The following is a 25,498-nucleotide window of genomic DNA, read 5'->3' on the forward strand; positions in this document are numbered from 1 at the left end:
TTCCAGTGTTAGTTCTCCCTCATTGGCGCTCTCTCTCAGCTGCCTAAGTTGGCCAACAGTTTGTGGCACTCACAGTTCATCTCAGTATTTATGTGTGAGTGTTTATTTATTTATTTTGCCCCTAACAGGCCCATATGCCGGCACCATCTGCCCACCCAAATCGCCGCGCTCTCCATCCCTCCCTGTCTTCCCCATGCGTCTGTCTCCTCAGCTCTCCTCTCGTTCATTCGGCTCGTCGGCTCAAACAGACACTGTTATGTTTAAGCTCACGTAAAAGTTTTACGAGGTTCAAACGTGGGAGGCGAGGTCACAGGAAACAAAGGCTATTAAGGATAAGACCATTTCTCATCATACTAGGTGGTATATAGGGCGCGGAGTGTAAAATTCTTCATGTTGTCATTTTATGTCTACCTTGAATCTTCACTGGGTTATATCTCCAATGTCTACATTTTTTTTTCTGCTTTCTCTCACTAACTCTCTGTCCTCCATGGGAATGATGATGGGTGGTAACTAACCTTGCCTCTGGCATCTCTGTGCTTTGACCCTCACACTGCCTCAGTGTGGGATATCGGGCTTTACCCCCCCCTCGACATGCACCCTCACTGTACTGTGGAGCACTTATCGTATGTCTGGTGCATTATAGATTACTGGAGCTCTGTTAGATTGCACATGTGCCACTCCCAGATGTACTCTACTCACTTTATAGCTGCTGCTTTTTCAGTCAGAACAAACGCCTTTTTGCAGCCATTTGTAGAATACACACTGCACTGCTCAAACCTGAGTTTATGCATCACTCATTCATTTCATTTTTCATTTCTAATCGGTATTGAAGCGACACACAGCCATACAAATGACAAAGCACATATTGCTATGCATTATAGGCGAGCGACTGATCCCATTTTAAAGTGTGCATTTTAAAGTGCTTAAAAGATATGACCCAGTAGTTAGAGATAAATGTAATATACACTTTAGATGGACGGATGGCGGAAAGCTTGTGAAGGGTTGAGGGTCACGTAATCCTATTTCTAATCCTCAGTGGTCTTCTGCTTGATCGGGGATCAGTGGTTAAAGACCTAGGCACCCCACCCTACCCCCACCGCCCATCACTGACATAGAGCAATAATGCCCAAGTGTGCAGCACAAGTCACTCTAACATCCTCAATCTGACACGGTAGATTGAGGCTTGCTTTAGGCTCATACTGATCTGGCACTGCTATCGGCTTTGGCACTGGCAGGTCTCAACCTTAAATGAAGTGCAAAGTCAAAGGCATATTCTGCACACTGCCAACAACTAGCTGGACACAATTCTGTCCAAAATGTAATCACATTTATTTTACGAAAAGACGTAGCGGCAACTTCTGACCTCAGCCGAGTGTGTGAGACTTTGTTTCATTCTCGTACTGGTCGTGTCGTACAGCCCTGTATGTGCCATCTCTACTCACCTGCGTAACAAACAAGCATGTGCATAAGTAACACCTCACTTTCAAAGTCCGTTTCTTCTTTTACGACGTCTTACATTATTGCATCGATATGTACTGCAGCATTGCACTTATATAACACACATACTTCTTCTTTGGTAAAACCTGGCACCTGCATTACCCACAATGCCATGGGGCCACCGACAGCTCTGTCTGAGATTTGTGTGTAACACGCTAGTCGCAGCTATAATGTAGCCTGGAGCCGTTAGCCTCAAGCAGAGATGGGGAGAGGGCCTAAGAAGTTCGGTAAGCTCACTTCTTTCTAACTCCACACCCACGGATTTATTTCGGTTTTTTTAAATTTTGTAGTCTTAAGTCCTCAAGTGGCATCACTGGATTCATCAGATTATGTGTGTATTATTTATATCAGATTATCTCCTCCTGAAGCCACAAAAGGCTTTTTGCATTGTTTTTCACCTTTGCATTGGTGCTCACCATAACCTGACTTTGATATGCAATTCCTGTTTAACAGGTACTGCATTTAAAGTAGAAATATCTCTGTGGTTATATTAATGTCTGTACTGTGTATCACCACCAGTTGTAATCAAGGCAGCTTTCATCTCTCATGCCAGACAATTCTCAGCATGTATGCATTTGCAATCAATATAGTGCTGCAGACACCATAGATAGAGCCCCGTGATAAACCCTGGCCACGGTTTACCTCAACTCTCGCAGGCCTAATGCATTCTGGTGCATACTTCAGCTCACTTTATGAGTAGGTATAGAAAATGGATGGATATTACAATTAATTTGATGTTTAACAGTGTGGGGATGATAGTGAGCATTACAGCATGTAACAGATAATACAGTGCTTATCACAAGCACATTATACAAGTCATCTGTCTTATTCTCCCTTTTTTAATGCTTTTGTCAAGGCAGCTTCTGGACTGTCGGTGAAAGTTTTGTTAAACGTCCCGTTTTGAAACTGGGGAATAAGATGGGCTAAAATATACATTTTGTCAGAGTATGGTTGGCTTATCTGAGACTGAAATGCCTTGTAATAATTTATGACACAAAAACTCCACTTATGCATATATCTGTATCTCTGTCCGGTGTCGGAAGCAGACACTTGTGCAGAAACACACACGCGCTAACGCATTTAACAGTGCAGCCACCAGGAGGAGGGGGTGGAGGGCTGATAGGGCTTGCTCCACTTTTCCATCTGACAGAGCAGAAGGGATCAGGAGTGTGTCAAACAGCGAGTCGGCGCGGCAAGAGGGAGTCGGCCAGTAGGGCTTATGTGGGCTCTGCCTACATTGGGCGTTACAGACGTGGACAGGCTCTCGGCTCAGTCCCCAGCTATCACAATAGTCCTTAGAGAGCGCGTTAACATGGTCACTTCGATTCCCAGTGCGTAATGCTCGAGTTCTTGTGGAGGACATTCAGCTTTGGGGCACTTTTGATGACTTTAAGTAGCTATTGAATATTTAGATCAATTCTAAGTAGGCGTACGTGCAAGTTTGAACTTTAGATATGATTTCTTTCTCTTACTGGACTTCATGGATAAGTGTGGACTGCTTGCACTTAAGAAAGGTTCTCCTTTTCAGTTTGTCTGATGAGGTTATGTAAAGTAGGTTAGGACTGTTTATTCTGAGGTTACGTCTTACGTCTTTTTTGCTCCATGCATTATTCTTATTGATTGCATCATCATGTGACTAATGTGGCTGGAATGGAGCTGTTCATCTCGCCATACAGCCAGGGATAACCTTTAGAACTGACGCTGTTTCCCTTGAGCATAGCCAAAGGTGATGTTAGGAATTTGTAGTGACTAGAAGAAAAAAAAGAAGAATTACTCTATGAATTCCCTTGGAGGGGGGATACATTGTTTCACTCCATTGTTATTTTTATTGTTAGTTATTGTTTAAAATCTTAGAGTAGAAGCATAGAAAGAGAACATTTGCTCTCTGCTGTCACTTGGAATACATTCCCTCCTCACTGCTGGACCTGTAGAGTTTGAGGGCCACTGGGTAAGTAACATCTATACCTCCTTGAAATCTATTCTAGGTCATTTTGTGGCTGTTGTGTTAAGAACTTGTTTTGCACTACAAACAAACTCTCACAAGATCTTATATTTAACCTAAAGTCAAGTGCAGTCTTTGACTTATGCTTATCTTGTTGACTCACACATTATCCTCTTTACTCTCGTGCTGTTGGAAATAGGCTGAGAGGGCACTGTGTTAGTACTTCAGGAGAGTCCCTATGAGTTGTTCCATGAGCCTTAAGAGTCCTCTTTGAGTCCTTGGCAAGATTCTCAGAAAATGTCCAGTTTCCAGAGAAACCTAATACGTTTTCTATGAGATGTAACATTTGGAAACACTGGGTTGCAAGAATACCCCCCAAAAAGACATTTCATGCTTTTTTTGGAACCAGGACTAATAATCCATTTTCTGCAGGAGCCACTTTTTACAGAGCCATGTTAACACAGAACACAAGCGGTCAGGACGGCAGGCCATTTATGGCCGTAGCCGAAACCTGTATCTCTGCTTTTCCTGTTCACTTACTAGCTTGCACACCAGGAGGAAAGATAATCCTGGGAAAGAAGCTTATAAATTAGCCCGTGGCCATGCCAGAGAGCAGATTGGGGCAGTGGAGGTCAGTGACAAAGCATCCTCCTCACACGAGAATCAGGGAAGAAGCGGGAAGCAGGGCTTTGTGTGACAACCTCACATGACATGAGCCACAAGGAGACAAGAAGGATAAAGCAAGGACAATATGCTTGTCTTTAGAAATAAGACCTGCTCAAATTCGCATTTAAAAGTAAGTGATGTAGAAATCAATACATATTTACTGCAAGAATAATTGTGTAAACAACTTGTGTACCAATATATAGTGTGCACATATCTGGCCTTGCGATGCCTCCTCACTTCATTTTTTGTTTTGTTTCATATTGATCCAGCCACAACAGTGGTGCAAACATCTGAAGATGCTTTTCACAGAATCATTCCATAACACATAGCACTCACCTTAAAAATATTTCATGTTCAATTTACCACAGCTTTAATAACATTTAGAAATGTTGCACATAAACATCACGGGAGGCAGATAATCTCACAGCATGTTCTTGTGGTTATAAGACTCATCTTTACATCCGTCAGTGGAAGAGAGGAAAGCTTAGTTCCAACAGAGTTAATATCTGGGTCAAATACATTTATGCATGCGGACACACACATGCGCTGAAATTCAAACACGGGTCTACATTGTGACAAATACTGTGATGTAAATGTGTGCTGGTCAGTCTTCCATAAGAGGTGATATGAAAGGTTGAGTAAGTACAGATGATTTGTGTCATGTGAAGACTTGCTTCAGTGCTTTCTAGCTGTACTGAGAGTAAAAGGCCAATATGCGCTGCCTCTGGTGAATGTGTATTCTGGTTCCCCGGCGGTCAGGGATGTAATGTCTACCGGAATAGATTCCATCAGATTGAATAGATTTTTTTCTCTCCTACTTTTTTTTTTCCTCCATTTCTTTCTGTGGCTCCAGTCATGAAACTAAACCCCTGGCATCATAAAGAGGTATCACACAGGCACAGAGCTGGCAAGAAATAAGACCAAAGAATGTGACCAAAAATGCTCACAATTGATTCAGTCCAGTTAAATATGAGTACAACTACAACTTGGGCAAAATCAAAAATCTAGTTTCATGGAATGACTTTAAAATTGGCAGATTGGGGCAGACTCAACTCAAGAAACAATTAAATACTAGCTAAAATTTTCCTCTAGTTCAGTTTGGCCCCTGCGGTTTCTTTTAAACTCTTTGGCCAATGGCAAACTACATATTGCATTGTGTACACATGGTTGTTGATGATTTTCTGCTGACAGTGAAAACGATCGCAGGGCAATAGTGATAGACACTCATGGCTCCATTCCTTTCAATGCCCCAGTAAGCTGTGACAGTACAAAGATGAGCCAGCATGCACAGTATTTTATTTTATTTTATTGTGACATGTCAAAATGTGTCTTCTGTACTATTCCATACCAATGAGAAGAGATGGGTGTATGATATATATATATATATATATATAATATTGATAGGTATAATGGCATCAGACTACCAAACTACCATGCTGCAACTGTGCAACTGTGGACAATGACAAGCGCATGCCTTAGGTAGAGATGGTTCACAGTACGCTGTGGAGGAAAGAAAATGATTGTATTAAAACAGAATGTGCACATACTCGAGTATGCAGTTTGTCATTGTGTCACTGACGCTGATGTGCAGTGTCAAATTTGAACCTGTTGGTATCTGTGTCCACTTCAGGCTACTTACCTCCATGATCCTTAAAATCCCTCTCTACTGCAACAAGCCCCATCCTTCTGCCCATGGCTATTAGCACTCTGTCTGCAATATGTTTCCCTAACTCTCACTCTGTTATAGACAGTGACTAAATTCAAAGATCTCTGCTCCAAAAAGTGCATTTAAACAGCAGGTTCACTATCTGTACAGTATCTATGGCAATTTGCTCAATGACTTCACAATATCATGCACTGAATACTAAACATGTAACTACTATCTTCTCAAGAGTTTATGGCAATTTGACTTGAAAGTATTCTCTGTGTAATTAGGATGCAACTTTTTCTGATTTGCGTGCTTTTGATTTCCATCTATGTGTGAAATTCTTCTGTCATCCCTCAACGCTTTCCTCATCTCTTCGCATTCATCTTTGTTTGCCTTATCCCTGGCGCAGTTTTTACTTTTTTCTTCCTGTGTAATTGCTTTGCTCGCCTGCGCCGCTGACCACTGATGACACATACACACAGGCAAATACACACAAATTCAATGGCATATTTTGTCTGAAACAAGCAGTTGGAGAGCAATGGACACAGGGCAAGCAATTTTACTACTAAACTATATTTTTTGGCTCCAGTCATCTCATAAATCAGATTTGACAGCCGCTAAAATTAGCTGATAATGTTAATCCTCATTACATCGATGGCAGCTATGTAGGACAACATTTTCCCATGTAAAATTGGTTTAAATACTTAGCAGTGAGTAGATATTAAAAGTTGCCCACATCCAGCGTGTTAGCTCCTGTATCATAATGCTTCACGTGCTCCTCTGCCTGTATTCTCAGTATCTTTACCTTACCAACGTTATTTCATCTTTGCCTGGTGAGGATAAAAGGATACTTCTGATGGGAGACATCGGCAGTGCATCACTTTTCATGTCTACGTGCCAGGCAGATGGAGGGGTTGCTAATCCACTGACTTCACTTCCATACAGCTGCATCAAATGCCTGCATCAAGGCATTCATTTTAAGAATTCAAAGCATGTTTAACCTTTTTTTTTGTTTCTTAACAGGGTGCAATTGGCTTTCATAGCATTGCCCTTTCTGTCAAGAGTTGTTGCCAATTTATTCTCAGTAGACAGAAAAGGTCAATTGCTGTTGTTCAGGAAGTATTTTTCCTATTTTTCTTAACAGCTGCAACATCATTCTATTTAATTAGGGAACAAATTGGAAATCATTGTAATATGTTAGTGCAGTGGTCATTCAGTGTTGAGAAATAATGTTCAAGGGCTGCTGGCTTCAGCACAAGCACAGCATAGTTTGTTTTTTTTAAAGCCGTGCTAACAGTGAATCTGTAGAGATGGCAGGCCATTTGTCCACCACTTCAGTCCAGACTGCAATGTCTCCACAACTGCGGGATAGATTGGCTTTAAGTGTCTTCCATTGTCCCCAGAAGATGGATCCCACTGGTGATCCTCTGGCTTTTTATTGCCACCAGCATGTCAAAGTTTTCACATATTCAGTGACATATTTTAACATCTACAGCACAGATAGGCACAAACCTTAGTACAGATATTCATGATTTCCAGATGATGTATCAGAAAGACTTTGCTGATCCCTTCATTTCTCCACTGGTGCCACCACGAGGTTGATATTTGCATTTTTGGGCTGATTGCCGTGAAATTTTGTACAGACACTCACACTCCCTACAGGATGAATTGTAATATCTTTGGTGAGCCGTTCCCTTTTCATCTAGTGCTATCATCACATCAAAAGTGAGAGCTACTTTAGTCATGCAGTGTATATATGTTCAAGCATCCGCTTGCCTGCTGAGGGATAACTACCTGTTTAAATGAGGCCAACTCTAACATCCATTAAATAAAACTTCATTCTTTTTCAAAGTCAAGACCAAACAACAGATGTATTAATTATCGCAATGCTATCAAACTCGATGGGCTTGTGCATATTTACACATCTTAACATTTGTTTGGACACTGCCAGATTGATATCTTTGCAGTATACATTTGGGATCCATAGGTTATAAACCAACTATACTGATATGTGCACCTGTTTGTACATCTGGTACCTGTTTTCCATGATAAGGAGTCGGCAGCGGCTCCAGGCTCATTCAAGTGTAATAATAAAAGTAAAACAGAAACTATGTCCTTTTAATCTTTTCTCACCAGCTAAACCCAACTGGTAATCTAATACTTCAATGAGCCCAGCAGGCCCCGCAGCAGTGGTATGTGTCTGTATCTGTAGTGTAGTGCAGTAACAAAGATCAGGATTTGTTCCAACTTTGTGGGTTATCAAAAGTAAACGAAAGTCAAAGCTGGCTTTTTTGATGAAAGACAGTAATACCAACAAATCATGTCCCGTTAAACTAGATGGGGGTCAGCAGTCAATTAAGCTTGAAATTCAGCAGTGAAAACAAAGAGGTCACAGATAATGTGGATGTGTGCGTTTGTGTCTGTGTTATCTTCAGAGACCCCCCGTTGTGAGCTGTCAGACAGTTCCTCATTATGCCAACTTCCTCTTTGCTGCCAGACTGGCATAGAATACTTGATATGTCGGATGCTGTTAGACCGTATGTGCCAGTAAATTAATGGCACGCATGCTTTCACATGTGCATCTACCACACTTTGACTCAACCAACATGCATAAATCAGTATGCAACATTTCCCTCTGTCTGCCCATTTAATAGACAATCATTAATGCATGTTTAGTTAGAGTCCGTATGGTTATGTTTTACTTGTGCGAACGAAGTCATTTGTAAATACTTTACTCGACATCTCTTGGGAGTTCACACAGAAAAATGTTTTCTATTCATGGATGTGTGTAGCGTTAGACGAAGATGATGACGATCATTGTAAACTCAGAGCATTTGTTTTTTTTTTGAATAAGAAATCCAACCCAAAAACTTCACAAAAACACCTCGAAAAATGTACACACTTTGGAGGATTTCCTCGTAAAAGGTAACAAGGACACATATACTCTCATTCACTCTATTCTTGTATTTCTTCCATTTCTCCGTCACGCTGACACACACACACACACACACACAGAATCACACCACAGAGCCGCACACCATGTTGCCACCTGTCAAGCTGTCTCAGGGCTTCACTGATGTGACTCGTTTTCCGATCTTCAGTCTTTGAAGTGTCACTGTGCAGATGATGATCACTGGGGAATTGTACTCTCATCTCATTACTGACATTATGAATTGCATGTCACCGTGTGTGTTTGTGTGTGTTTGCATGATTGTTTGAGTGAGTGTGCGTGCCTTCATGTTCAGATGTGCATTTGAGAATTACCGTTGATGCATTCTTGTCATTAAGTGTCACTCTGATCGTGTTTGAGCGGCCTGTCACAGCCAAGGAATATTTAGTTTTGAGTGATGTATTGTACTGTGCTGTGGTTAACATGGTGTCATTGGCTGGTGGCTCGTATACTGTTTGTTCACTTCATTTGATTGACGGCAGAGGAAACCACGATACGACTGCCTTTTTGTTTTTAAATGTTTTCATCTAGATGCAGAAACTATTCAAAATATCTCCTCATTCAGTTTGCATCCACATATATTGCTAAATTGCCAAATAAAACTTCAGAATAAAAGAGCAAAAGTTGCTTTATGTGCTTAATGAAAATGAGGAGTGACATGTGTGACCATAAAGCAGGAGGTTCTGGTAATTGCAAGATGATTGTAAGAAAAAATGTTTACAGATGAAAGATTCTCAATAATGTAATGTTATGAGTTGAGTTTGTAGTTTGTGTTAGATTCAATTATCATGAAAAATACCATAATATGTAATATTCTATTTAATATTTTACTGGTCCCCCCTATATTGCAGGTAAGCACAGTATGCATATCAGTTAGGAGTTTTTACAATTTTTAGGCTATACAGGGTGTCGTGGAATTACTTTTCTATATATGTTATTTCTCCAAAGGCAGGGTAAGATCAAAAATATTCTTTCAGATACCATAAATACAACAAGCAGCAAGCCAGCTTTATCGCTTCTCATAAAGTGAAACTGTCACAAAGCCTTCCCTTGAGATGTAAACAGAGCTCAGGTGTACATTATTGCCAGTCTTGGCTCATATATTTTCCGTGTACTGAGTGATTTGAAGATTGCACATTTTATGCAAATCCTAATCTAGGAAAGTCCTTATGTAGGCAACACTTTATTAAACTTTCTCTCTATCTGCTTTGAGGGTGCTCATCGCTATTAACTTGAGAGGAGGTAATTATGTTCTCCACTGAAGCATTAGCGGTGAAAGAACAGTGTACACCGTGCTGTCTGCAATATGATTGCATTTCATCCTTTCTGTTCTACAAATCTTTATATAGCAAAGAACATAATGAGCAAACATAATTTCTGTGTTTATGGAAAACATCAACAAATATTTGTTTCTCAGCTGTTCTTGCACAATTTCCAATCCCCTACTTAATTCATAGTCTTAATTGTTACCTTAAAGCAAAGATTTTCCCTATAGGAGAGCATTTCTTGTGCAGACTTAAAGGTCCCCCTCTCACCACCAGCTAATGCAGTTATTTAGCAATAGTGACATAAATCCTCAGTTGCTTCCATTCAATGGGGCTGAAAGCACCCCTACAGGTCTCACATGGTCAAGTTGTTGTGCCTCTGTGCTACCTGTACAGGTTGACCTGACAAAATGATTTGCCCCCCCCCACCCCCACACACACAAAGCTTTCATTTTTTTGAAGATTAAATCACACTGTACCATACTGTCCGCTTGATCTTTACTGTGTAGTCATCAATCTCCCTTTAAAATGTTGCTAGATCCCGATTTGTGCACCGTAGTGTGTGACCACTGCAAACCAGTGAGAAGCACAGAGATAAAAAAAAAAAAAAAAAAAAGGAAATAAAGAAATCGCTGTATTAATCAAATCCAAATCACCACATCCACATAGGAGCTCATTACTCATTGTGAGAAATGTCTCGAGAAAATATGTTTTGAAATCATGAAGTTGGCCCTATTGACCCCAACAGAACACGTCTGTAGCTCTTATGTCTCCCTCCGGTCTGGCTAGAGGAGAAGTATATCCAGAGTTAAATATAAGGTTAATGTGTGGGGTGAGCTACCAGGATAATTAGTCCAGTTAGAATCAAATTGATTGTCCCCCCCGCACTCAACCTTATATTGAGGGCATTTAGAAGAAAGTGGAAGGGGTGGGGGGACAAAAAAAGGTGAGCGGAGAAAGACGTAGGGCAATAAAGTGTAAAAGGTCCTACTGTCTGCTATTGCGGGTGCTCTCTTCCTCAGTAACTTGTTGCATGTCAAGCAGTTGGCCATTTAGAGCTGAATGATCCCAATTGAAGATGCACTGGCCTTTGTGGACTGTTAGCAGATGCAACCCTTTTTTTTTTAATTTGTCCTCAAGGCCACCAGTCTTTTATGGTATTCTTCCAAGAAAAGAGAGCTGGAATAGACAGAAGAAAAGAAAGAGCAAAGATAAGAAAGAAAGTGTTTAGGGTGCTAAACACGGAGAAGACTCAAGAACAAGTGGGGTGACATTGGCTTCTAATGCCAGCGGGGTAAAAGAGCCTGTCACTGTGTGTGAGAGGTGATCAGTTAGTTAGTGATCAGATATTAAACCTATAGAGTGAATGGGCGAACTTGGTGAACTCTTTGGTGAAGAACATCGACCCTTTGAAACTTTCTGTCCCTCGTTCACCCCCTCCCTCCGAGTTGGAACTTCCTATGGACGTGTTTATTCATGTGACAGTTTTTTTTTGTTAGTGTTTTGTCTCACAGTCGCTGCTTATGTCCCCTGTGCCCCCCCTCCTCCCCCACCCTCCACCCTCTCCCCACCTCCAGGGAGGCTGGCGCAGAAAACTGGGGCACAGAAGGCTGCCAAACGCTCACGTCAACCACTGTCCACACCAAATGCCTGTGCAGCAGGATATCCACCTACGCTGTGTTAGCGCAGCAAGCTAAAGACATGGTGAGTCACTATTGCATAGCCTGATGTACTCTGTGGGACTTTGGGGCTAACAAGGCAACTACCACCAGGGGCCAGGTCAGTGATCTGATGAGTTAACCGTAGTATAAATTTAGAGGGCATCACTTGGATTTTTACTGTAAAATACAACAGAGTGTTATGGCTGTCATTTACTGTCTTTATAGAGAGATTTGGATGGATGATGCTGGTGTGACTGGTAAAATCTGAATGTAAAGTGTCTTACTTCGTAACAAGCATCTCTCCTTGCACCGCTGACAAGAAGAAAATGGGTGCAAACAGTGCCGACAGTGTGTAACATTGTGCTGTGATCACTGTGCTTGTCTGATTACGCGTTGATCGGCTGTCACTCTCCACGACGTGCAAGTTTTTTCTTCCGCCTAAACTTAGCAGAGGTCAGGTTATTCAGCGAGCTGCTTCCATGTGATGGGAGAGGGAAGATGCGTCAAGAAAAAAGAAAGAGATGTTATTGTGTCTGTGTGTGATTTTGCCTGCAGCACGCAACCTGCGCTACTATAAATAGTTCACGTGGCTTGCAGTGTGTGGTTGACATGATTAAAGAAGGCTTTTTAGCAATTTAGGGTAACTCTGTTCTAGTGCATTGACCCCTCCTCTGTGGGCTAATGGACATCCAAAAACCTGACAGCTCTTCGTTTACCTTCCTCTCACAGCCACCTAATTTATTAATTGTATAACATCCCACAATGTCACCCCCTTTATTTCACACCTTCCCTCCATATACACCTAACCCAATTTATTATTTATACCTACTTTCTTGCTCCCTTTTTTCTTCTTAGCCATATTTTCATTGATTTGTCTTCTTATCAGCTTCCCTTTTCCTCCTCCGTAGGGCCCTGCTTTTGTCACTTCTTTCAGCCTCCTTTTCACCTTGTTAACACTTACAGTTGTTTTTCTCACTTTATGCCACAGCTCCTTGTCTGCTGTGGTCACAAAATGTTCCCTTTAGGTTTGGCTGTTAATTTGTCTCCTTGCACCTACAGTTATGCCTACGGGGACTCTGATTACATTAAATAATCAGGGAGTGTAAGGGGGATGAAGGAGTTTGACTAAATTTGTTGTTACTCACAAGAATCTATGGGAGTTTGTTCTTGTGACTTTCTCTTTCAATAATGGAAGATTTTGGGAAGGAAATGTTCAATCAAACATAAAAGGCAGCCTGTTTTCATCTGGCAGGGAGAATGAGAGACAAAGACAGAGAGATTGAAAGAACGTGTTGTTTGCGATAAGTAATAATGCATTAACAACCAGTGTAGCAGAGATAAAGAGCTGGGCTAATGCAAACATCTATTCCTGTGTAGTCCTTTCAGAGTAAAACATATAGCACCCACTGGTGCTGTGCATTTGAGCTTCGCTGTTCCAAAGCACATTAATGTTGTAAGGCTTGTCTGAGCTCTTCACACAGATATGAAAAAACGCATTTTATAGGTGGCATTGTGGCTTGGCTAGCACTGCTACATTACAGCTTGTTATTCAAAGTTCTCTTCATGTCATTATAGTTATTTTTTTTTCTGACGTCTGTGTGTTGTCCCATGTTCCAGAGACGCACTACCAAGTAATTTGGTCCAGAGTCTAAACTGCATATAGAGTAGCTATGTAAGAAGTGTAAGAATAAAACACTTTTGTTGCATGGCAACAAAAACAAAAACAAAACATGGCATCGTAGTTGCGAAATATATCCAGAATCCAAAAGTGAATTTATCTAAGCGGCAGGCGATATTATTAGATTTTTTATTTTGATTGGTTCGGAAGTATTTGAACAGTAAATGTGCAAGACACACGCACATCTTTCCTTTCGAGGCAGAGTCCAAGAACAGATCCGCACACAACAGGGCTATATTGGAATTGTAAAGGTTCCACAATGTAAAGAGATCACGCTGAGAGGAGCCGTCCAAGAGGCAGCTGTGTTGAATATTCACTCGGAAGTCGTTTAATCTATCGAAACTCGAGTAAGTTTAATTGCACATTGCTTGTGTCACTAGTGGCACAGCGGGGGGGCTCTCCTTCTGCCAAGTGTGCTGAACATGCTGAAAAGCTAAATCATAAAAAAAAAACCTCTCAATATTGAGTTGGCTCATAAGTCTACGGATCTCTACACCGCATTCTAGGAGCTATTATATTATTCGCCCATCCTCTTCCCCCCTCTGCTCCCCCTTCTTTTTTATTAAGTGTAAAGAGGGTCAAAACAAGGTGATGGCCTTCAGGTGAGTAACTGCAGTTATTCATTATTTTGTCCCTCAAAGCTTGAATTACTTCACAGGGGTCCAGAACCCATTACAGAACTCAGGGAAACATTAACTGCCATTATATGGAAAAACACAGTGGCTTTGACCTATAAGCTGAATGGGTCAATCCTGTCACTATTTCTGGTTGCTGTGACTCCTCTTCCAACTGAACAATATTGGCTTTTCCCCTCGCCACAGCAAGCAGGTTGGCCATGTTGAGTGAAAGAGGACTAGGAGGGAAAGCACATTGACTCTTTTTGACATTTGTTACATCTGTGGAGAGTATGTTAGTCATTAGTGAGTCCCCATTCTTCCCCCGGTACCACCATTAGACCTAGCGCTGAGGACCGGAAGCTATGGGTCAGTTTGTCTGTGTCCATGGCTCTCAGTTGGGCATGCACTTCGTTGCTTTAGGCTCCTCCAGAGTTAGCTTTTTATTCCTACAGAGATTGGCTTCTATTAAAGAGCAGAGGAAACGGATCAAATTTAGTAACACATTAAAAAAAAACATCCAGGTATGCAAACACAGACTAACTAAAGCATGGATTTATGCGCCCTCACACACACACACACACTGGCTTGCAAACATACAGGTCTGCATGCACAAAAATGCATACGTAGACACTCAAACACACATTCACATGCTGTGTCCAGGCTGTGTGGCTGTTGGAGCAGAGCTGAGTATCAGCAGCCCAGCTCTGACAGCTTATCCTGGGCCACGGCGCTAGGGACAAGGGGGGCTGAGGATTAACCTCCATGTTTAATAGAAAAGGGAGGGAGGGAGAGGGAGAGGGAGAGAAAGAGATGGAGGGATTTAGAAGCAGTGCTGCCATTACAGGCCGTTTACAGTGGAGCAAGGGATAGCCAGTTAATCCTGTTTACTTTCTATAGCCTCTGAGATTTCCATGTGTATGTGTGTGTTTTATGCTGTGTGTGTGCGTGCATGTGTGTGTGTGCACGTGTGTGTGTGTGTGTGTGTGTGTGTGTGTGTCTGCAGAGAGACCTTCACTATCAGACACAAGACAGAGGTTGTTACTTTAGAGAAACAGAGGAGAGCGAGGGAGAAAGAGGAGTTGATTGAGTGAGGTCATGAAGCCATACAATAAACCAAGCCACTTAATTCCCAAAATGAGTGCACTGGGAACACAAACCCTACGGATATGTCTGGACTCATTGCCTTCACAGTACTCACAGGGATCATGGGATTTGGAGTTGAAGGAGGTATTGGCTTTATAAAAGTCAGTTTAACATTTTGTGCCACAAGTTAATCAAGTGAGTTATACCTCCTCGCTTCAGTTTTGTCAGCACATAAAGCTGCCGTGTGTTGACATGGAAATTAATTACAGTTCTCAACTGCCACTCGCGGACTTGTTTCATGCAGTCGGATTCATGGCTTGTGCTTGCCTGAGCAGGTAACCAGAAATGCGAGTGAAAAGGTCAGTGGTTCAAACAGCACCTGAGACCTTGATCTAGTCAGTGTGGATGGCTAGGCAAACAAACACACACACACACACACACACACGCTCAGAGAAGAGGGGATGCCGTCTGCGTTTCCGTAACTCATTTATAAGCCAATTACTGTATCAAAGCAATTTTCTCAAAAGAGCAATATGCGAAGTGATCTCCGCTTCTGCTGCAAAGGATTTCTCACAGCTTCTTTTACCTGCCAGACTAACAGCTTCTGGCCCAATCGTTCTCATGAAATGATTAGGTCTACTTGAGATGAATTGAGTCTGTTTCCTTCGCCGTCATTAGTACTCACTGGCACCTAATCAGAATACAAAAATCCCACAGCTGAGTTTATTATTTAGACTATTAATGGCCAAAGCCTGGTTTTGACTGTGGAAGGACGATATGGATGATTGAGGCACTACAAGATGGTGGCTCACATTTTAACTTATTATAACGTGGAGACTGTAAAGAAAGATAAACAAGGCCTGCCCTAGATGAGGCAAGACTGCAAGGTTATAGTATGCTAATATCCTGCACTTGTCAACCGCAATTAAAGTATGAGGGTTGCTGAAATTTATGAGGACTGCACGGAATTGCATTAGAAACTTTGGATCCCTTATTGCGCGAACTGAAGGTTATTTGGTGACAAGGGATGATGAGGATGTAAACAGGTGAAGTAGCTGTGTTTCTCTGGCTGAGGGAGCATAATGGCCGAGCATTGGTGTGGTGAGGACAGAATTACTTGGTAATTGGATATTTTGAATGCTGAGTAGAAAGTGTTGTTTTGGCTTGTTTTGGTTTGTGATGCCAAGGGTCCCAATTATCAGTTTCAAGTAGGATGGAAAGTACAGTTGGAGTGGAGTCTTTTGACTCTGATTTCAATTTGGGGTTTTTTTTTTTGTTATGTGAAATACAAATTTTGTCCAAAACATACAGACGAGGGAAATATTCCCTTCTGGTAACCTCATGATTAAAAATTGATAATATTTGTGTGAACCAGCAAGGCCTGTTATAGTGTTTCTATGAAGATGTTTTGATACTAGCCCTGAAGAAAAAGGTTATCTTGGTACAACTGGTCTTGTTTTGTAGCTTATACTCGCTTCAGCAAGCAGTACAAACTTTAAATAGTATGTAAAAAAAAAAAAGAAGCACTGGGGATCCGGCCAGCACTTGATATGATGACTTTACATTTTAAGTCACTATGTCAGCCCTCCAGGTTGTCATACACTGACAGGAGACTTATAGTTTGTCTTGAAGCCACTGAAGCCAGAGCCTGTCAGGTTGATCCCTGAGGGTCTGCTGAATTGATTCAGTTAAAGCATATCGCAGGCAATATTTCCCTGCTGCAATGACAGCAAAACAGGCAACTAAATCGCAGGAACACTAGATTAGCAAGATGTACAGTTTTATGTCTCTGCAGAGACAATATGGAGACAGAAGGAGTATATGACTGCTGAAGGTATATACCTTGAATTTTGAAAATGCCTATCTGTCAAGAATTATTCAGCATATCACACGCGGAATAGCAATTTCACAGCTCACAAGGACCATGAGACACAATATTTAAAAAAAAATGCCATATTAGATAAATGATAATGCCAGTATCATTAATCTAACACCAACAAATGTATGAACTAAAAGTAGATAGCTGTCTTGTAGTGTATTTAGATTTGGAAAATGATGAATGTAGGTCCAATATCCACGCTTCTTTTATGCTCTATTTTTGGTTTCCACCAAATCCTGAGGGCAATATGTGGCACTTCAGCTGCCACATTTTCCACCAGCTACTTGCCGATCTTCTCTGTCTTTTGACAAAAAAAGTAAAGTTGTAAAACCAAAACAATGAACTGAAATGCTCCATAGAGCTAAGAGCAAATCCTTTCACACTCTTTGTTAAAATAGATTCCAGCAGCTTTAAGTAGTTTTCAATCTGTCCAGCGCTTCTGCAAAACTAATGACATTCCCATCGGCCTTAGCTGCACTTTGTGTGCAGTGCTACTTAGCAAATTGTTAGCATGCTAACACGCACTACAAATGCGCTGAACTACATCAGCAGAGCGGTAACGGATATACAAGGATGCACTGTAAATTTCCACGTTCTCCCGGCTTCAGAGAGGGTGGTGGAACAGTTAATGGAAAAGACGTAGGAAGGTACAAGATGGACATGGACTGCTGGGGAGTGAGTAAAAACTAAAAGGTATGGAGGAAGTGGGGGGAAGAATGGGAGATGTAGAGGGGGAGAGAGAGGGAGGATAGGTGGGAGTGGAGGGAGGAGTGTCAGTGAGAGGAGATAAGTAGGTTAAACTTCCTGAGCTGAAAATAGCTATCTTCTCCATCACATGGTAGCCAAGCTGCCCAGGGGAGCCCGGCCATATACAGCAGAGCTTCAGCACACTCACACTTTCTGATCTGTTGTGTCTCTCTGTGCTTTTTCCTCTCTTCTCACAAACCACTACACACAAGCACATATCCCCCTCCAACTGCACCATAATATCACTATATCTATTTAGAGCGGGGCGTTTGTGTGACACCGTAGCCTCGGGACTGATGAGTTGTTTTTGTGTGTCTGTTTGCGTGGGTGTTTCCTTTCTTTCCGTTTCCTCCTTTGTGGCGTCCTGCGGTGAAATTAGACGCTTAATCTCATCACGCGCACATAATCTAAAAGTGCCACTTAAGGGAACACTGTTTGACAAATTGTCACAATGAAGAGCTGAGGGACAATTTGTGGATGTATATTGAGTAAATTACAAGTAAGAGTTTAATTTATTCCATTATTTGTGTGGTTCAAGACAAAGTGAAAGAGACAAGGAAACCCAATACGCTTGTGCAAGTGTGTGTGTGTGCATGTGTGTGTGAGGGAGAGAGAGAGTTGGTTCTTGTCATTCCCCACACATCCTCCATCTTTGATCTATCAGACCTCAAAAAACCACAAATGCCCGTGTATCCTTTGACCTTCCTCTCCACATTATATCAAACATTCCGAGCCTCTGTTGTCTCTCACTCTCCTCCAAGGCCTTTTCCTTTTTTCCTGAAGCAGATGCTTGTCATATCCCCTCTTGCTCTATTTTGTGGGTCTCTCCTTTCTTATGAGGTGGGTTTGATTATGTGTCACCGCCGTTCTCCTTTCAGTGTGTGCGCGGGCGTGTGTGTGTGTGTATGCGTGTGCTGTATTGGTATTCCAGCCTATTCCACTTTCCTCTGGAGAAATTGGCTTCCTTTGATGGGCCCGGGAAAACCACTAAAAGGGAAGCTTTGACTCTCGCTTGTTTTTCTTGTCTCCCTATGTATTTCCTCCTCCTCCTCCTACTCATTGCTTTCGCTTAGTTGTCCTTAACTCTCCCCACTCCATGTCTCTCTGAATTCCTCACCTACTCCTTCTTTTCAGTTTCTGTTCCAAAGTCCTCTCTCTTGCTTTACTCTCCTGCCTTCAGCTCATCTTGAATAGACACACACACATTCACGCAGCTTAAACACTGACTTTCAATTACTTGGCACGTCCGCCTGAACGTGCCTTCGTGTGAGAGTATGTACTTTATTTGTAGTAACAGACACCTTGTGCAGTGTGTGTGTGTGTGTGTACAGTGATAAATCTTTGTGATGAAAGGGAAGGCTAGCCACTCTAGGAGGTAAATTGAGGTAAATTGTGTGATAGAGAACTTAAAAGCCGGCCAAACATTAAGCCCATTTGGGACATGGCGGGGCGTCTGCTCTCCATGCAGCTTCATTTGTCTGTTCCTCATCCTTTCAAAGGCACACCTCAGGAGAGAGGCAAAGTGGTGGTGCACTGTACATCATGACCTAAATCACTTAATTATGTGCTGTGGTCTGGTGCTTTTACCCTTGTACACGTGAAATTATACAACGGACGTAAATACGGGCTCCTAGTCCCTTGGTTGGCAGCTGGGTGGTTACCTGAATTAGGCTTCATGTCTTAGAGTAAATAACAATACATCCCTTAACGAACAGCAACTTTCAGAATAGTGTAATTATGTGTTATTATCCAGTTCCAACTGATGGACTTTTGTGATTTTAATCAAAGGTAATCACATGTAATTAGCAGGCTATAATTAAAATGGTCTACCACAGGGATTATAACTAAGGAAGTGCAAGAGGTAGTAGTCAATCAGTCAGAAACAAAAAAAGTCATACGCAATCGTTTCAAATGCATCAGTGGACGGTTTATTGCATTTCACTGTTGCTAGAATCTTTTTCCTCTGAAAGTTCAACATGACGCTATAGCGTAGTAGAATTTAGTTTATTTGGTAGCCTCAGCCTCTGACAGTCATATTCATCTGTCTTTGCAATCGAAAAGAGCCAAATCTACTGTCCAAGAGGGTTAGAGGTCTGTAGTAGCATTGCTGTAAGCCAGTAGAAACTCCATAGCAACCAAAAAGGGACTGTACAAATGCATGCAAAGCTACGATGTGTCTGATCCACGTAAAACACTATGAAGCAAGGTTACAAAGCCAAAATCTATTTAGTTTTTCTGGTAAAATAAAATAAGATTTTGTTAGGGTTTGTCGAGCAAAGCACATGGCTGGGTTAATGCCTTGCAGTGATTATTGACAATCCATTTTGCTCTCTCTGTCCCTCCGTTTCACTCTCTTCAGAACATGGGTCCCACCAGCATTCCCTCTGTGCCCCTCATGGTGGGCTGTGGGGTCTCCTGCACGGCTCTTCTCATCCTGCTGCTAATCTACGCTGCCTTCTGGAGGTACGTGCACACACACACACACACACACACATACTTGACGGCGTCGTGCCTGTCTCTGTACTCACATATCCACTGTGCGGACTGTGGTTATTTTACCCACTATTTGGGCTCCTACCAATACACAGCAATACAAAAAGCATGTGTCCTCTGCTGTGCCAAAACTCTAATGAAGCCTAGTAAGGAACAAATGATTTAACTACAGCAGGGGGGATGATGATTTTGGTACCTCACATGACAGATGGCAAAATCAAGCTAATGACTCTGCAAAAAAAAAAAAAAAAAGATGCTGTTCAGTCCATCAATCTGTCATTGATACTTACTGTATCTCATATGCCTGTCGCCTCTCTCTGTCACTCTCTCTGCTCTGTAGGTATATACGCTCGGAGAGGTCCATCATCTTGGTGAATTTTTGCCTCTCCATCTTAGCCTCCAATTTATTGATTTTGGTGGGACAATCACAAACGCTCAGCAAGGTGAGGCATTGTGCACGGAGAAACACATAAAGAAAATTTTATTCGCACACAGTGGAACTGAATTTCCACAGTAAACCCAGTCAACACATTTTTGATGCCAGTAATAGTGTTCTTGACCAACCCCTTTTAAAACGGAAGAAGAAGCGAAAGTGTTAAAAAAAAATAGCTGGGATCAACAAGGTTCATACAGTAGAATTCTCAAAGTAGCATGCTGGCATTTTTGGCAAACAGCACCTTGACTACTCTGACTAAGCAAGACTGCACTGTGTTGTGGTCGGTATCGATCAAAATGAGAAACCAAGCAAAGCCAGACTGGACTCCTGTTCTTTTTAAATATGTGCTTTATCAGACTCCCTTTTTCACCTTGTCCTCTTTGTTTTGTTATAGTTTCATTTTTCTCTGCTGACTAGTTCTAAGAAATGATGTATCATGACACCACTCACAAAACTACCTTTTTTTTTTTTGTACTGTTTTGTAAAACATCACCAATGGTTTAATCTCTGTCAATGTCCTTGACTTTTCTCTGTAGGGCCTCTGTACTGTGACTGCTGCTTTCTTGCATTTCTTCTTCTTGGCGTCCTTCTGCTGGGTGCTGACAGAGGCATGGCAGTCCTACCTGGCCGTCATTGGCAAAATGAGGTCACGGCTCATTCGCAAGCGTTTTCTGTGCCTCGGCTGGGGTGAGCACCCACAATGTCACACCTCAACACACACACACACACACACACACACACACACACACACACACACACACACACACACCACTACTGTCTGGTTTTGATTTAGTTGTTGTTTTGTGGCCTGGACACACCAGAGAGTGTCACAACAAAATGTATGTGTGCCTATGTGAAATATTTACAGCTCTAGAGGTTCAGTTACATAGGGACTACTTTCTACAGCAACAATCTAATCTCATCAGCCGAGACATGCTAGCACTAGTCAGTCACAATAGTTCCCAGGGCTTTTTTTTTGTCTTTTCTTTATATTTTCTCTATACGCCATTTGACTCCCCTTTTGCTTTACTGAGTAGGGAAAAAACTCCCCGAGCTAACAAGCTTGCCAACTAGTTAACAACTAGCAACGAGCTCCCTCAGAGGTCGGCACTGTCAATATGGCTGCTGTCATTTCATCACTAGCTTCTATTTGTGGGTTCTATAAAATTCAAAGATTCATGTTTCTCAAGAAAAGTTGTTGTCAAGTTTTAGTTCAGTTTTAGCCAACAAAAGTTTAGTGAAGGTATCATAAGTGCAGCTGTTGTAGCTCATTTGGCATTACTGGAGGTACTGCTGTGCTCTCTACTGCGGAGCAGATACCACAGTCACTCTCTTACGCTCACTAAACCAAGACAAACAACGTTAACATTTGTTAGCATTAACACAGAAAATTCCATTTTGCTAACATCTAGGAGAAGATGTATCTTCAAAATGATCTTTTAAAGAAAATATCTTTTTTGGTGAGGGAAGATATTCGTTTGGAGCATACTGTGTGTGATTCTGAAGGTGCATCCAGGTTGTTGAATAACTTTGTTTAAAAAGTAATGAGTTAATTTGTCTCCTTTCACTTTTAGATGAAGTTATAGTTTTGTTTTACAAATGTTACTTTTTATTGAGTTTTACTCATGTTTTTGCTATGTTTTATATTATTATTATTATATTATTATATTATTATATATTATATTTATATTTTTGGCCTAGTTTTAACACCGCATGACTGTACATTCCTGTGCATGCAAAATGCATATAATGCACAAGCACAGTGACCTCGTTATTTTTGTCTGGCAACAACCTTCATAAGCATCAACATCTTCGGTATATTGCCGATGTGATTTTCCAGAAATTACATCAGTTGATCATTTGTACCAGTGCATTGTGTGTTAATGGCTTAAATTTCTGTAGTTACAGCATTTTGAAAGAGACTATTTAGTATCTTAGTGGCATTCACTATATCACTTAACTATGCTAACTATGCTTGCTAATGTAAGTTTTCTTCTGTTTATATAAACTGTCCTTCTGTGCCAGAGGATTTTCATCACACCAAATGAAGGCGCTTTCCCGAATTGAATGCTGATTGAACCACTGTTGTGTGACATGAATTAGTGATGGAGAGCAGCAAGACATGCATTTTTTTACATGGAAATAAAACAGATTACTATGTTGTAGTGCTTAAGTTGTTTTCTGCATTACGCCTAATAACGTTAATTTGCTCTATCTCAATTTTCTTTGTCTTATACCATCGTTTGCTGCTTCAAGGACTCGATTTCCCAAAAGACATTCATTACAGTTTCTGATATAATCTAACCTAATGCAGCCAAAGCTAGACATTCCTTTTAAATGCATGCACACTCATAAAGCGTGCCACAGTATTCATTCAGAGTAAAGATAACTCTACTCATTCACCCTCCGTGTTACTCTATTATGCTGTCCTCTCGTGTACTACAACCTGATGCAACAGGCGCCAGTGATGTTAGGGGATAATCAAAACATATGATAACATCTGCATAGCACTGGCAAGATGCTTTGAGATAGCACTAGAAATTACAACTGCAACACCTCCCCCACGATCACCACACACACACACACACACACACCGTCTGTTCATTTCACTTGATATTGATCCCACCAGTCTAATCTGCCAAGTCACTGATGCCCTTACCTGATACAGAGCAGGGAGAATGCATAGGTGGTTGTACAGTCACAGATCGAGAGAGATACAGACACAGTGCGTGTGTGTGTGTGTGTGTGTGTGTGCGTGTGTGTGTGTGTGTGTGTGTTAGATATGCAATGGAAGCTATAGAATTATCCAATACACTTGCAAATGCACATGAAATGCATTAAACAGTCGAGCAAGAGTGGAGGAGATCAAACAGCTTATCCTCCTCAGGTCCATTTCTCAATTTTCTCCCCAAATTATGTGATTGAAATCAGTTGCCATGGAAACAGGAGATTTGGGGTGTGACTGGATCTGCAAGGTTAGCTGCAGCTGAGTGTGCAAACATAATGTATAGGTGTGTGTTTAACCAATTATTTGTAGGTAAATGCTGGATTGATTGTTGTTGTCTAATTGAAACGTTGCACGTGCCGCTTAGTGGACCGGCCTGGCCCCGCCATCTTATTCGTTAATGTTAATGTGACTTTTTCTAATTGCTTTTCATTTGCAGCCATAATCACTGCTTTGTTAATTACATGAATATTTCAGAGCCAAGCTCATTACGGGGCCAGCATATTTCCTTCTTTTTTTCTGGCACACGCTCAGTGACACTCAGTCTCACTCTCCTTCCTTTCTCATTTACTCACACACACACACACACACACACACACCAACATGCAGACACATGCAAATCTTTTGATTTAGCTAATTAATGCATGACTTATTGACCACTCCAAGCTATACCTCACATGCTTATTTTTTTCTCTTTTAGTCTCTCAAAGTCATGCGCATCCACGCGCAGGCATGCTGCATGCGTGCGTCTCCTGTGGCACTAATGATGTACACAACATGTCAATACAACAAGAGTGACCTGAAATGCTAAATCAGAGCTTCCGTTTCTGCAGAGAACTGGGATCTTAGCCCAGTTTTCATGCCTGTGGCTAGACCTTTGTGTGAGGGAGCACATGCAGAGCACTCAGGCTTACCTACACAGCACTTAGTCAGTTTCAATCACATATGCGAATGTTACGTGCTATTGCATGGCTGCTTAGCATTTAAATGCGAAGAGCCGTATGGGGTCGTTCAAACCGGGGAATCTTACTTTGCCGACATGCTCCATCGTTCCCATTAAGGCTTCCTTTTATCCTTTGTCTCACCCTTTTGATCTTTGTCTCTCTGTTTGTCTGCAGGTCTTCCAGCCCTAGTTGTAGCAGTATCGGTGGGTTTCACCAGAGCAAGAGGTTACGGCACAGCCAGCTAGTGAGTACCGCTTACCCCCCGCCCTATGCCTCACACCAAACACGACTAGATGATTAAGGGATATCATGACTTAATCATCAGTTTTTACATCTGATTAGTGTTTTGATGTGCTGGAGGCACAGCACCTCACCATTCAGTGCATACCCGAATGTTCCCATTGCTGCTTGATGAAGCATTGTATCCGAGAATTTAAAAGAATAATAAAAGAATGAAAGAGTTTATTGTCCCTTTTTTCCTCGGAGGCTTCAAGCTAAGGTCTGTTTCATGAATTTGTATTTGTTTACAATTTTATTTTATAACTTACCTGAGGTGGTCATTCATTCAGTGGCGGCGCTGCTATAAACAGCTGAAAATACAGTATCAACTCATTTTTCACATTATTCGACTCAACAAAACAGTCAGTTTTTCTCCAGTCCATCTATCCGTCCCATTTGTATGCTTGCTCATTCCTATTCTGGGTCCAAGGGGGACTGAAGCCCGTCCCAGCGTGCACTTGGTGAAATGCAGCACACATCTCAGTTGTTCGTTGAATGGGCACAAGACAATGTTGTTGATGCCAGCTGCATTATTAGTAGTATTTCTCTGTAACTTTAAATATTCATGACTCAAGTTTGAAAAAAGCTTCTCCAGAACTGTTAATCTCATTGATGTAACAAGATTATCCACTTTACATGTCAGGAGTGATATTCAAGACCTCCCAGCAGAAATATCTAAAGATTGCTTTGGGTGTTTCTCTACTTTGCTTGCTGTGGAGCAGAACATCTAAAAAAGCACTATTGACAAATACTGTTGGGCTCTGTCATCCAGTCAGTAGCTGATTAATGGAAAACACATCTTAAAAGATGTTTCCAAATTGATTTCATCTTACTTTACTTAACATCTCATTAATACGATGACGGCATGTCAGCTTTTGGGCCGTGTGTTTTTCCTTTTTTCCTTTTTATTGAGCAGCAATTAAGACAACAGAGGGGTTTCGGTATGCTCTGATGACATCACTGGAGGACACATTTAAGCTCATTATGT

General features: G+C 41.6%; 1 protein-coding gene across 1 annotated transcript in view; it reads left to right on the plus strand.

The window, feature by feature from the left end:
• Nucleotides 1-25,498, plus strand: part of adgrb2 (adhesion G protein-coupled receptor B2) — a 136,620-nt gene that overhangs the window by 73,686 nt on the left and 37,436 nt on the right. The window contains exons 16-20 of the mRNA XM_070846491.1: nucleotides 11,546-11,672; nucleotides 19,993-20,096; nucleotides 20,467-20,569; nucleotides 21,099-21,249; nucleotides 24,406-24,475. Coding sequence (XP_070702592.1) covers nucleotides 11,546-11,672; nucleotides 19,993-20,096; nucleotides 20,467-20,569; nucleotides 21,099-21,249; nucleotides 24,406-24,475 — 555 coding nt within the window. The remainder of the gene's footprint in view (nucleotides 1-11,545; nucleotides 11,673-19,992; nucleotides 20,097-20,466; nucleotides 20,570-21,098; nucleotides 21,250-24,405; nucleotides 24,476-25,498) is intronic.

Source organism: Pempheris klunzingeri, chromosome 16, assembly GCF_042242105.1.
Source record: "Pempheris klunzingeri isolate RE-2024b chromosome 16, fPemKlu1.hap1, whole genome shotgun sequence".
Lineage (NCBI taxonomy): Eukaryota > Metazoa > Chordata > Actinopteri > Acropomatiformes > Pempheridae > Pempheris > Pempheris klunzingeri.